Here is a 14,593-nt window from a genome sequence, read left to right on the forward strand (position 1 = left end):
CAAAGACAAAGAATCACACCAAAAGAAAATATCAACAAAAAGATCCTCCAATCTTGTGCTTCCACATACGTCTTCACCTATTCTATTCGGTCTTAAGGAATTAAATTGTATCTCCTTTATTTTTTATTGCAATTCTATAAAAATACTGCCATTTTCTATCAATAACCTGCAAAAATACTATAACACCACAACTAACTAAAAATATTAAAAAATAAAAAAAGCTAAAGATTTAACAAATGCAAATTAAAGGGTCCACATATACAATGTCTGACTCCCTTAAGCTTTCTAATTGTGGTCCTTCAATGGTGTTTCTACTTTTCTAATTTGATATTTTAGCCCATTTTTTAATGGTGTTTCCAATATCATTGAAAAAGACAAGGACGGACCAACTAAAGTAGAAATTTGGCATAATCGTGTGATTTATGAGAGCTAGAATAATGATGGTCCAATTTCCATCAGAGGCCGGACGTGAATTTGCTATCGCAGTTGAAGCGTAACTGATCACGATCCTGTCGGTCCTTCATCTCCTCCCTGTGAGCTTTGTATGGGGTGCGTTTAAGAGTATTCACATCAATCTCCCTAGGATCCAACTTTAGTGATGTAAAATAAAATAACAACACATTTGCAGTTAAAAATAGACGGCCAAGATCTAATGACAAAAAAATTAAAAAGACGACGTCGTTTTTAAAGACCATCTACCGTCTACCTCTAACGTCTCATTTTAAAACTAATGTCTTTCTACCACTAAATAGAAGAAGAAGAAGAAGAAGAAGAAGAAGAAAAAAAAAAAAAAAAAAAAAAAAAAAACCCAACTGACCCAGCTCTAGGCCACATGATCTCCTTAGTTAAGCTTGGCAAGCTCATCCTCCACCCCAACTCAGAGCCAACCCACCATAGCGTTCGAGTTTATCAGCCTCGGCTTAGCCAATGCCCTCGGGCACTCCAACAAATCACCTACTCATCCACTATATGTGCCATTTTCATCTATTGGGGAAATAATCAGCTCCGAAGATACCTGGGCCTAAAGTCGAATTGGGGGGCCGGGCCAATAGGCTAACCTGGCCAGGTTATCTCGCTCATAACTACCTCATAGGTTATCAGGACCATATATGGTAAAACCATCTTGGACTACAAAATGTCGGACGAAAGCTCGTCTCGAGATTGGAGTACCTTGGATCTAAAACTCCGCAAGACTCCAACATCCCGGTATCCCAGATCTAGAGGTAGGTCCATTTCGGGTATTTCCGGATGACCCAAAATCCTGAATATCTCGGAACCACCCAAGGTTCAAGGAATAAGATCCCGGATATTTTGCTGCCAAACATGCAACCAAAACTGCACCACTATCCTGAAAAGATCCGCATATCTGAACCCACATCGCCACTAACTGTAGATCCCCGAAAATCCAGGATTTGCAGAACTATTTGGTTGCTCCAAAACCTCTATAAATACAGAGGAATCCCAGGTATTAAAGACACACTTTTTTGGTCTCCTGATAATTACTTTGCATTACATCTCTCAAATTATCTACTGGCTTAGGCATTGGAGCAAGATTGTCGGCATGCCCCGACGCACCTCTTATTTTGTAGATAAAAGAAGGAGCATAGCCCAGATGAATCACAGGTTGACAAGTCACCTACCAAAAACTGTATCAACAGTTTGGTGTCGTCTGTGGGAACGCCTTATATCGTTTTTCCATCAACAAAATCCGATATGGTGACTACAAGATCAGAAGTAAACAAAGGGCATTGGAATGATCCCCAACTTACTCTCTTGAATGAGAGAATGGAACAGATGGCAAAGAGTATTGAGGATTTGGTAAACATGAATGTCATTCTTCAGGCTCGGATTCCGGAGCATTTTCGGGCAGCTATGGAAAACTGAGAAGCACGCAATACTCATACTGGCGAGCCACAGGAAGAAGAAGTGCCTAAAAGTAGTCGAGTCAAAGAAACGGAAGAGAGCCAAGTTTGCCGAGAACCCATTCTCATGGATCTTCCTCCTTCGCAAACCGATGTGGAGAGAGCGATGTACAGCATGATCAACCGACTAGAACAGAGGTGCAATGTTCTAACCGAGGCAATCCACAGAAACAACAAAGGAAAAGCTTCCCTAGTTGAGAATCTCCTGCAAAAGACAGCCTCACCATTTACCGAAGAGGTTGCCAACTTTCTTATCCCCGAGAAGTTCAAAGTCCCGGATGTTCCATTCTACACAGGGCTCGGAGACCCTCTTGAACACTTTGAGAACTTCCTGGCCCATATAGATTTCCACTGAACGCCAGAGAAGGTGGCCTGCCGAGCTTTTCCCCTGACCTTCTCGGGCAATGCCCTAGATTGGTTTAGGAAACTCCCACCAAACTCCATTAGCAATTTTGATGGACTTGGAAAGCTGTTCTTGACGCAATTCATGGCCTGTGAAGTGAGGAGGAAACCTTTTGGATCCTTGATGTCATTGCACCAAGGTCCCGAGGAGTCTTTTAAGGATTTCTTTATGCAGTTGAACCAGGAGAGACTCGGGTTTGACTGATGATTTCATCTACGGTGCACTCTTCCAAGGAATCGGGAAAGATGGGGCCCTCATGGCTAACCTAGGTCAAAAGCTGCCCCAAAATCTTAATGACTTTATGAGCAAAGCAGAAAAATACATAAACCAAGAGGAGACACTCCGATCCCTCTTGGGACCCGAGCAGGTTCGCCCCTTAATGTCTGAGCCTCGAAAGAAGAAGAGGGACTCCCGGAAGGCGGAACACAAGGACAACCGTGAGGCAGAGGGTTCCAGATCCAAGCAAGACAAAAAGTCTCTCAAAGACTACAACTGGACCACTCTCAACGCCCCCATTATGGATGTCCTCATGGAGATAAAGAGAGACCTGGCTTACCGAAGACCCAGGCCGATACTCAGTCAACCAAATTCAAAGTTCATAGACTAGTACTGTGCATTCCATGATGCCACCAGACACAGACCGAGGCTTGCATTTCCCTGAGGATCTTAATCGAGCGCTTTATTGAGAACGATAAGCTTGTCTGGTTCCTCTTAGATTAGAGGAATACAACGAATCTCGAGTGCAATAACCGTCCCCTAGAAGAACGCAACCAAGCCAACCAGAATCAAGGTAATCCTCGGGATGACTGGGAAAGGCGCCATGATAGAGCCAGGGAGCCAAATCATCGGGATGATGTTTGGGAGAGGAGAGGAAGGAGTAGGAACCAAGCACGTCAGGAACCATAGGAAAACCTCCCGAAAATTCACATAATCTCAGGGGGTTTTGGAGGAGGCTCTAGTCAAGCTCAGTTCGGAAAGCCTATGCAAGGCAAATGAAGGATTTCGAGGTGTACTCAGTGCAAAAACCTCCGAAGTCGAGGACATATGAGACCCAGATCATCGGGTTCTCGAATGACGACTATGCAGGAGTGTCTCTCCCGCATACCGATGCTTTGTTGTTGAGCTTGGCTATCGCCAACCACAAGATACACCGAATCTTAATAAACACGGGTAGCTTAGCTGATATCCTCTGTAAGTCAGCCTTCGAGCTTATGAAGATTGATCGGAGTAAAGTTATCCCAACTAGACACTCCCTAGCTGGTTTCTAGGGAGAACAGGTCATGGTAAAGTTCCTGATAATAGACTGAATCTCGAGGCTGAGAACTATTATGGTAAAGTTCCTGATAATAGACTGAATCTCGGCTTAAAATGCCATCCTTGGGAGGACTGCTCTGAACAATCTCAAAGACGCCCCACCTGAGCATGAAATTCCCCACTGAAGAAGGAGTCGATGTCGAAAAAGACGATCAGAGGATGGCCCGGGGATGCTACAACACGAGCTTGAAAAAGTTCCCCGAACCCGTCAGCCTCGGTGAGAAGATAAATGAGGATGGAAAGTAACAATCACAGCTGGGGGAGTCGGTTGAAGATTTTGAGGATTTTGAGGTCGGCGATCCAAAGAAGAAAGTCCGAGTAGGCTCGCAACTTCCCCACGAAATGAAGAACATGCTAGTGCCATTGCTAAAGTGGAACAAAGACGTGTTTGCATGGATTCACGAGGATATGCTAGGAATACCTCCCTCGGTAATAGTTCACAAACTGATGGCCGACCCGAGTCATAGGCCAGTCAAATAGCGAAGACGGAGCTTTGCCCCAGAACGAAACAGGCCATAGCCGAGGAGGTGCTGAAGTTTCTACAAGCCGGATTTATCAGGGAAGCAGACTATCCGAAATGGTTGGCCAATGTCGTTTTGGTAAAAAAGTCAAGCGAAAAATGGAGAATGTGCGTTGACTTTACCGACCTCAACAAAGCATGTCCAAGGACAGTTTTCCATTGTCCCGAATGGATCTACTTGTAGACTCTACATCCGGGCATGAACTCTTTAGCTTTATGGATGCTTTCTTAGGATACAATCAAATACACATGGACGAGGCCGACCAGGAGAAGACATCCTTCATCACCGACCGAGGCTTATACTGTTACAGGATGATGTCGTTCGGCCTCAAGAATACTGGGGCCACATACCAGAGACTAGTCAACAAAATGTTCCGAGACCAGATTGGCCGAAACATAGAAGTCTATGTCGACGACATGCTTGTAAAAAGCACCCGAGCCACTAGCCATATAGCAGATTTAAGGGAAACCTTCAAAACACTGAGGGATCACAAAATGAAGCTGAATTCGGACAAGTGTGCCTTCGGTGTCTCTTTTGGGAAGTTCTTAAGATTCATGGTCTCATAGAGAGGTATTGAGGCTAATCCCGAGAAGGTGAAAGCTGTTTTAGAAATGCAACCGCCTCGAACCACTAAACAATTGCAGCAACTAACCGAGAGAATAGCAGCCCTGAACCGATTCATCTCCCGGTCTACTGACAAATGCCTCCCTTTTTTCAAAATTTTGAGGAAAGCATTCATATGGACCGAGGAATGCGAGGAAGCCTTTGGCAAACTGAAAGAATATCTAATGAATCTGCCACTCTTGAGCTGTCTGGCCGAAGGAGAAATAATCTATCTCTACTTGGCAGTATCTCCCTCGGCTATCAGTTCGGCCTTGGTTAGAGAAGACTCAGGAATCTAAAGACTAGTGTATTTTATGAGCAAGGCGCTTCACGGAGCCGAAGAGAGATATCCTAGGATCGAAAAATTGGCCTTTTACCCTGGTTGTTTCGGTGCGAAGGCTAAGGGCCTACTTCCAAGCCCATGCAATACGAGTATTGACCAAGTGTCCAATGAAGAAAGTATTGCAGAAGCCAGACCTCTCGATCAGGTTAGTGAATTGGGCAATCGAGCTAGGGTAATTTGACAGAGTTCCATCCTTGGATTGCAATCAAAGGCCAGGCCTTAGCTGACTTCCTCATGGAGCTCAGTAATACTCCCGAGAGTGAAGAGTTGCCCAAAGAAGACACATGGGTAGCCTATGTGGATAGATCCTTGGCTAATCGGAGAAGCGAGGTCGGCGTCATGCTTACCAGACAGGATGGAGAAAATCCCAGTATGCAATCAAGCTAGACTTCGTCACTACAAACAATGAAGCAGAATACGAAGCCGTTTTGGCTGGGCTCTCCATAGCTCAGGAAATGAGAACCAGGAACCTGGAAGTCAGAAGCGATTCACAAGTAGTGGTTTGCCATATCCAGGGACAATCCGAGGCTCAAGGTGAAAAGATGATCCGATGCCTCGACAAGGTACACAAATATCAATCTAACTTTGACAGGGTAGCACTGACAAAAATTCCTCGAGAAGACAGTGCCCAAGCGGACGCTTTATCTAAAATGGGTTCCAGAACTGGTCCCAAGATCAAAACATTTGCCAATGAAGTGATAGTGCAGACTGAGCCATCCATCATCCCAAAGCAAGAACTGATGGAAATCGAAGAACAATCAACCGATCCTAAGTGGGCAACGGGAGTCATCCAATACCTCCGGAATAGATCACTTCCCGAAGACAAGATGTTGTCTCGAAAGGTAAAAGTACATTCGGCTCGGTACACGCTAATTGGAGGAATATTGTATCGAAGAGGACATACTGAGCCTCTCCTAAAATGCCTCACAAATTCTGAGGTCAAGTACGTACTCAAAGAGATACACGAAGAGGTTTGCTGAAACCATTCAGGATCTCGGATGCTATCACATAAGGCACTACAAGCTGGATGCTATTGGCCGACAATGAGTAAAGACTCGATCAAGCTAGTCCAAAAGTGCGACAAATGCCAGAGATTTGCTCAGATAATGAAAAATCCTCCCGAAAAGCTCAACCCGGTCACTTCGCCATGACCATTCGCAAAATGGGGAGTTGACATTGTCGGTCCAATGCCCTCAAGTAAAGGGAACTGGAAATTCCTTGTTGTCGCAATAGATTGTTTCACCAAATGGGCCGAAGCCAAAGCCCTAGCCATCATCACTATCAAGAAGGTAAGAAAATTCTTGTGGAGCTCGGTGATATGCTGATTCGGTATACCACATGCCTTCGTCATCGACAATGGAAAACAGTTTGATTGTGGACCGTTCCGCAAGTGGTGTGCCGAGCTTCACATCTGAAACTATTATTCAACTGCAATCCACCCTCCGGCCAACGGACAGGTTGAATCCACAAACAAGACCTTGCTAAAGACACTAAAAAAGAAGCTTGACAAGAAGAAGGGAGCTTGGGTGAATTATGTCCCTGAAGTACTGTGGGCCTATCGAACAACAACTCAGACTCCAACCGGAGAAAATCCATTCTCTCTATCATATGGTACCGAGGCAGTTATCTCTGCAGAAGTCGGATCCCCTAGATTTCGTATGTCACACTACAATCCGAGACTCAACGACGAAGGAATCAAATTCCATTTGGACTTGCTACAAGAAAGAAGAGATGAAGCACAAGTCACATGGGCCGTATAGCGAGACCGAACAGCCCCCTACTTCAATAAAACTGTGAATCCTCGAAAGTTTCAACACGGAGATTGGGTCATAAGGAAAGTCAGTCCAATCACTAGGGATCAGAATGAAGGGAAACTCAGACCTCAGTGGGAAGGACCCTACAAAATAATCGAGTGTCACAACAAAGGAGCATACCATCTTGAAAAAAAATAAATTGACTTCTAATATAAAACAAGTGTGTGTGTGTGCACAAGGTGTTAACAAAATAAGATCAATGCCAAATATAAAAGACACAAGAATTTTGTTAACAAAGTGGAAACTTAATAAGAGAAAAACCAGGGGCAGCCAAACCCTAGATATCCACTATTCAGAAGACAAGACTAGTTACAAAGTAGTAGCACTCACATACCCTTGATGCAGTGGTCGTACCTTGCACTCTAACGTGTAACCCAACACGAACGCCTCCCAATCAGGTCTCCTACCTGAAGGGGTCTTCAATGGAATCCTTTACCTTAAAGCCAACCCCTAAGATAGACTTAAGATCAGCGCAACAACAGCACACACAGCACCGGCTTAAGAAAGACTAACTCAGCACAATAACTATATAATATAACTCTCTAAGCACTAAGGAATTCAATACCGAATTCTTGCAGTTCTCAAGCCTAGGGACCTCTATTTATAGGCTGCAGGTTCAAATGAGCGTCTGGCTTGATAAACCTAGGCGTTGTCCTGATGGTAGACATAAGGCATCCGGACGGACAACTGTGTGATCGGCTTTCCAAAATTCGCAGAAATTCTTTCCTGATTTGAGCCGCGTCTGGACGGTCGCACTTCAGCTGCACGCAATTTCCATATTAAGGCTTCACGCGTCCGGACCAAGGGAATGGTCGTCCAGACGGTTGATCTGATGCACGCAATTTCCATATAAGTAGCTCACGCGTCCGGACCATGAAGGCTGATGTCTGGATGTCTGAATTTTGAATGCACGACTTGCCTTATGGATGAGCGCGTCCGGACGGGAATCCACATCGTCCAGACGATTGCAGCGATCTTCCCATATCTGTGTTTTGAAAAGAAATCCTGTAGCTGGTCGGAAACTGAGTGTCGTCTGGACGTGCTGCTGAAACATCCGGACGGATGCAAGTTGGAACAGTTCGAAGCTTCTCGACACAGAGGAAGGTCTGGACGGAAAGTTCTCGTCGTCTAGACGGATGATGCTTTGGACAGTTGGGCGTTCGGACGGTATATCACGTCATCCGGACGGCTGCAAGGGATCCGATTTTTCTGACTTGTAGACTGTGCAGAATCTTCTAGAAGACCTCTGAATAGCAAAATCCCTGTTTAAAAGCATCATTACATAGAATTGATTTTGTCCAACAAAATGAGGCCAATTACAAACTAACACATCTAATCGATACAGAAGGCAAAACATTACCGAGAGCTTGAAATGCGAGCATCTAAAAAAGTATTTTATGTGAGACATATGTAACCGGATACTATCTCAATAAAGTAAATCATTTGGGCACACATACTAATTTCAAGTCATCATTCGATCATTGCAAGCTAACTCAAACCAGATCAAATCAAAGAATGTTGTCCTCCCCGATTCGAAATACAACCGGTTCGGGAAGACAACTAAGTCACTCTAATTATCCCCTCGGCAATGACTCATGCAAATAAAAAATTTGTCTAAGTCATTGGGGGTAACTCGTTCCAACTCAAACCAGATCAAATCAACAAATATTGTCTTCCCCAGTTTGAAAGACAACCAGTTCAGGAAGGCAACTAGCTCACTACGATTATTCCCTTGACAATGACTCACACAAATAAAAAATTTGTCCAAGTCATTGGGGGGTAACTCGGTCCAACTAAATCCAGATCAAATCAAACAATGTTATCTTCCCCGGTTTGAAAGACAACCGGTTCGGGAAGATAACTGATTCGGTCAAAATTCAAAAAAAGACTCATTCGAAAATAACTCAGACAAATCAAAAATTTGTCCAAGTTATTGGAGGGTAACTCGGTTAACTTTAACCGAATACAAATTCAAACTCATCATAACTGATTAAATTCAAATTTCAAAATCAAATTTCATTTAAAATTTCATTAAGTACAAAAATATTTTTACAAACTCAAAAGAAAATACAATTACATGTTGAAAGATAAGTCTTTTGAGGCCGTCTTTCGGTCTTCTTTAGCAGCAAGCTCGGAAGCCGAAGGCTCGGGGATCACCAGACTTCTCCACAGATTAGGAGCATTATCACTCCAGTCGGGAACGTTAGGAAGAAAACTCTTGCCTAATTCCTCGACCTTCTTTATCACCTCTTCTGGTATCCTGACCAAAAATGGGCTAACAGTGGCCTTGTCGTAAGTGTAAATCTCGGGACTCAACTCTAAGGTTCGATTGTTTTCAAATCCCCAGTTGTAGCCCCGACCCCAGCTGAAATCCTAAAGCTTCGAAACCAATGCAAGCTGCCCTAAAAGACGCTTCAACTAATTTTTATAATGGTTGTATTTCCGACGAAGCCTTTAGTACCGACTCTTGGAGTGTTCCTTCGATTTCAGCTTCTCAGCCACTGCTGCTTCCTTCTCAGACTCGGCCTTATCTTTTACAACCTCGGAAGCCGATAGTTTCATTGACAAAGTAGAAGCGTAAGCCCGAGAGGCACCAAGTTCTGCCTCCAAGTTGTCTCGAAGATCTTGCTCCTCAGTTAGAAAGCCGACAGCTTGGATGTAGTGAGCATTGGCTTCTCGGGCCTCCTCCTTGTACTTCTCCTTCAACCTTTTCTCCTCGGCGAGATGCTGATCCTAAGCACAAATCTCTTCGTTCTGAGATTTCAGTTGTTCGTTCAATTGAGCAACCTCACCCCGAGGCTCTCTATCCGAGCCTGCGTCTCGGGAATGAAAGAACGAGGATTGGCTGCAGAGAACCTTTGAAAATTGCGTCACAGTGCCGTCAACTTCACCAAAAACTGCAGACTCAAGCAAACAGAAAATACAAGTTAGTATAAAAGTTTTTCTTACCAAAAAAAATGTCGCAAGTAAAAGCTCACCTGGTAATGAGCATGCATCAACCCTCCAGCAAATCTATTGGGCGAAGTCACTCCTACTTCATCCATGAAGCCCTCGGGAATCAGAGCGGTTATTGCAGCTAAAGGATCACCAAGTAAGCCCTCATCCAAATTCTCAAAAGGAGGTCTTGCCCGAGACGCAGCACTCAAAGCAGAATGACTTTGACTCCCCTCGGGATGAATGGACTCCTGATTCCAGGCATTTCCCCTATGATTGTCCTTGGGTTGGGACCCCTCCAGAACTTCTGCTCCTTTCGATCTCCCATCCCTGGTTTGACCCTTGTTGCTCCGAGAAGGAGGCTGCCTCTCTTCGTCATGTTCCTCTTCATTCTAAGAGAGACACTCACCCGGCCTCGGAGTTATACCCTTGGCACTGATCCCACATTCAAGATGCCCAAAATTTGTCTCAGACTCAGGGGGTGGAGGAGTGGCTTGACGTTCCATTGAAGAAGTACTAGGATCAAACCCCTTCGAGGAATGAACATTTATTTCTTTGTCCATCTACTTAGAATCATTTGAAGAAAGACCAACTTGAAGCCGAGGCTTTGTGTCGGGAATGAAAATCGGCCAACCCATGACCAATTCAGCCTCGGCAATTACTCCAACCCATCAGCTCATGGACTTTTTCTCGTTCGCCTTGTGCTTTACTCTATGAGCAACCACCTTCGGGGTAGCCTTGGGTGCCAACTTTGTCACCTCGGGAGCATCAGCAACTTCTCCGTCTCGCCCCGAAGAGCTCAAACTTTGAGCCGGGCTCGGTTCGTCAACCAACCGAAATGTCAGCAAAATTACAATGTCACGTGTCAGTGAACACTCCGGAATGTAGCCCTGTCTTCAAAAACATCTTCGGCCTTAGCGTCAGATACTTCCTCTCGCGAGATTTACTTAATCGGTTGCTTGGCCGCTCTCATTGGGGGAGCACATCTCAGAAGAGAAGCTGCGAAGGAGTCAGAATCTTTTTCTTTTTCGCCACCTTTTCGGAGACAAGAGCCTTGGGATCCGCTGTCCTCTTCTTGGCAGGCCTTTTGGAAGCCCCAGGTATAGCACCCTTCGTCTTTTTAGCTTTGCCCTTCATGTTGAGCAAAGTTTTGTTCTCAGGGATGATGTATCCGAGGTGATCGGGGATGATGTATTCGAGGTGATCCCTTATAGCCGCATTTGTGACGATTTGGTCAAAGTTGATCTCATCAAACACTTTGGCCTTTGATCTTTCTGAAGACCATCCAGTCAGCTTACTAACCTCTGCCCGGTCAGTAATGCTCATGAAGGGAATCTCTCGCATTTCGTTGTCCAGAATTCTCCAATCCCAAGGCATCCTTTGGTCCTCGGCAAGCACTGTAGAGTCGGAGCATTCCCATTCTCCAGAGACTCGGAACACCTGCTGCTCCCATAACTTGTTTGAATACCCACTCTTAAACCATATGAAGATAGGAGGGTGTCGAACCACCTGCTCAGTTGTACCATCCGGCTTCTATCTCGGACGATAGATGTTCAAGAATTTGTTGATGCTCATCTCCTTCCCGAGCACCGTCTTTCAGATGATATAGGAGGCGAAGAGGTACCTCCATGCATTGGGCATTATTTGGCTTGGAGCCAACATCAAGAAAAGAACAAAGTCCTGAGCAATCTCCAATAAGGGAAGGCGCAGATTGGCCATGAACATCCTCTGGAATAGAGTTATGTTACCACCATTTATCGACTTGGTGGTCGGATCTTGGAAGAATAATCGGACGGACGGCGAAATGTCAAATTCTGCCGAAGTACATTCTTGTGTTTCTCAGAAACGACCGCCTCTTGAAGATTCTCCAAGGGCCTCAACGCCAGTTTAGCCCCAACCCGATTAGGTGCTTGTTGAGGCCTCGACGCTGATGAAGGCTCAGTGGGATTCGAAGTGTTTGCCATTTCCAGAGAAAGAAGAATTGGAGAAGGAAGTTTCGGGTTCGCCAGAAGTTTGAAGAAGAGAGAGAGGAGAGTGTTGCCCAGATAATCAACCCTAGAGGGGGGGTGAATAGGGTTGATGGCAAACTTTTCTTTTAATAAAAATTATACTGAATTAAGAATTTAGAATAATATAAAATGCAGTATAATGCAAACAATATAAATATTGGAACAATAATAAAGAGATAGAGAGAGATTCAAACTCAGCGATTTATCGTGGTTCGGTCCACCTGACCTACGTCCACTCCCCAAGCACACCACTTGAGATTTCAATCCACTAAACCAAACTCCTTGCAGGTGGAGTTAAAACCTTTACACTTCAAGAGTACACTACTCTTCTTCACAAGGTGGAAAATCTCCTTCACACCTCACAAGGGTCACACCAACCCTCTTGATACAATAGATTGTGGATCGGATTTGAGATTTCTCTCACAATGACAATTCTCCTTTTTGAGAAGGATATTCAAATAAAGCTTTTACAACAATATCTCTCTCACTAGAACTCTTGTATGAATTGAACTTGAATGGCTCAAATGAACTTGAATATATGAAATGAAAGAATGCTTTGAGCTCTAAGCTTGTTTGTTTCTCACTTGATTGAATGATATGAAAATGAGAACCAAGGTCATGTATTTATAGGTCTAGCAAGAATATGACCGTTGGAGAGAATTTGAATTTTGCTAGCTAATTTTTCAAGTTGCAATCACATTTTCAAAGTCAGAAATTGTTGCTAGCTAACTTTTCAAATTGCAATCAGATTTTCAAAGTCAGAAATTGTTGCTAGCTAACTTTTCAAATTTGCAACCAGATTTTCAAAGTCAGAAATTGTTGCTAGCTAACTTTTCAAATTTGCAACCAGATTTTCAAAGTCAGAAATTGTTAGCTAATTTTCCAAAGATGAAATCTGATTTTCAAAGACAAGAATTGTTGTTAGCTAATTTTCCAAAGATGAAATCTGATTTTCAAAGACAAGGATTATTATTAGCTAATTTTTCAAAAATGAAATCAGATTTTCAAAAACTCATGTATGCAATGTATGAAGGGTCCTAAGGTCGTTCTAGAGTAAGGAGCCTTAGAAGTTCAATCATATAGGAGCTTTACAAGAATACCCTAATAAAATACGGATTCTTCAATCTTGAGTTCTTCAGTGCTTAAGGGCTTCTTGCTTTGAATTCCAAATGCCTTTGATTCTTTTTGGTCCTTTGAGAATGTGTGCTCGAATGTTTCTTGCAACTATCATACTTGAAGTAAATACATTAGAGCAACAAGATATAATTTGTTATCATCAAAATATTTGCAATAAAATTGGATTGACGCCATAGGGCTAACAGAGAGCTCGAGTGAAAGTGAAAATGAATTATGAGAAGTGCAAGTGTTTATAGAGGGGTAAATTTTAATGGCCCCACATGTATCCAAGAATCGAAGGGGCGCCATTATTTCACTTCCCTGAGAATCGAAGTGCCTGTCAGTAAATTCCCCAAAAACCGAACCGTCTGTCAAATCAATGTCCCAAATAGTCCACATCCGCCATCAATGCGACGCCTAGATACTCAAAGCTTGAAATTCGGGATACGGTGCAATCATTAGCTGGAAGATTCAGTGATACGTCATTATAGCTTGAAAATTCGACGGCTGTCAGGCGTGAGCACTGAAGGGATTTTTAAATATTCAAAATAGACAATTAATTCTCTTACCTTCTAAATTCAAATAAGTGAATTAGAGGGGGGGGGGGGGGTAACTGTTGGGGAAATAATCAGCTCTGAAGATACCTGAGCTTAAAGTCAAATCGGTGCCCAGGCTAACAGGCTAACCCGACCAAACCATTTCAGACTACAAAACCTCGACGAAAAGCTCGTCTCGGGATTGGAGCACCTCGGATCTGAAACTCCACAAGACTCCAATGTCCTGGTATCCCAGATCTCGGGGTTGGTCCATTTCGGGTATTTTAGGATGACCCGAAATCTCGGATATTTCGAAACCACCCAAGGTTCAAGGAATAAAGATCTCGGATATTTCGCTCCCAGACGTACAACCAAAACTGCACCACGAATCCCGAAAAGATCTGCATATTCGAACCCACATCGCCATTAATTGTAGATCCCTGGGAATCTGGGATTTGCAGAGCTATTCAGTTGCACCAAAACCTTTATAAATACAGAAGAATCCCAAGTATTAAAGACACACTTTTTTGGTCTCCTGATAATTACTTTGCATTACATCTCTCAAATTATCTACTGACTTAAGCATCGGAGCAGGATTGTCGACATCCCCCGACACAACTCTTATTTTGTAGATCAAAGGAGCATAACCCAGACGAATCACAGGTTGACATGTCACCTACCGAAAAGATACAAAATAAATTAAAATAGTTGGTTAAAGCATGAATGAGAAATTTTATTAAGATTGAAGATTAAATTAAAATATAAAATATAAAATTAGTATCCCTTTTTGACAAAATTTAAATGAAAGAAAAGATACAAAATAATTGTTTCTTAATATATTACAATTTTCAACTCAATCACCTATCAAAATGAAACCAGACATTCCTAATAATTGTTTCTTTTTTCTTTTCTTTTTTTCATGTGTGATTTTTTGACAGACCTAAAAACTGAAACCCAAAACTATAGACTCATATTTGATTAAAGTTAGACAAATTTGATGGATGATTTACTAATTATGGCTTTCCTAACTTTCAAATTTCCTTTTTATATCCCGCTAACCTCAATAATGATAACATTG

General features: G+C 43.2%; 1 protein-coding gene across 1 annotated transcript; it reads left to right on the forward strand.

The window, feature by feature from the left end:
• Window positions 1-4,408: 4,408 nt before the first annotated feature.
• On the forward strand, window positions 4,409-6,086 carry LOC133881098 (uncharacterized). Its single transcript, XM_062320060.1, has 4 exons — window positions 4,409-4,582; window positions 4,727-5,038; window positions 5,162-5,251; window positions 5,433-6,086. Exons 1-4 carry the CDS (start codon window positions 4,409-4,411, stop codon window positions 6,084-6,086), a joined length of 1,230 nt encoding a protein of 409 aa, XP_062176044.1.
• Window positions 6,087-14,593: the final 8,507 nt, after the last annotated feature.

Source organism: Alnus glutinosa, chromosome 11, assembly GCF_958979055.1.
Source record: "Alnus glutinosa chromosome 11, dhAlnGlut1.1, whole genome shotgun sequence".
In the NCBI taxonomy this organism is placed as follows: Eukaryota; Viridiplantae; Streptophyta; class Magnoliopsida; order Fagales; family Betulaceae; genus Alnus; species Alnus glutinosa.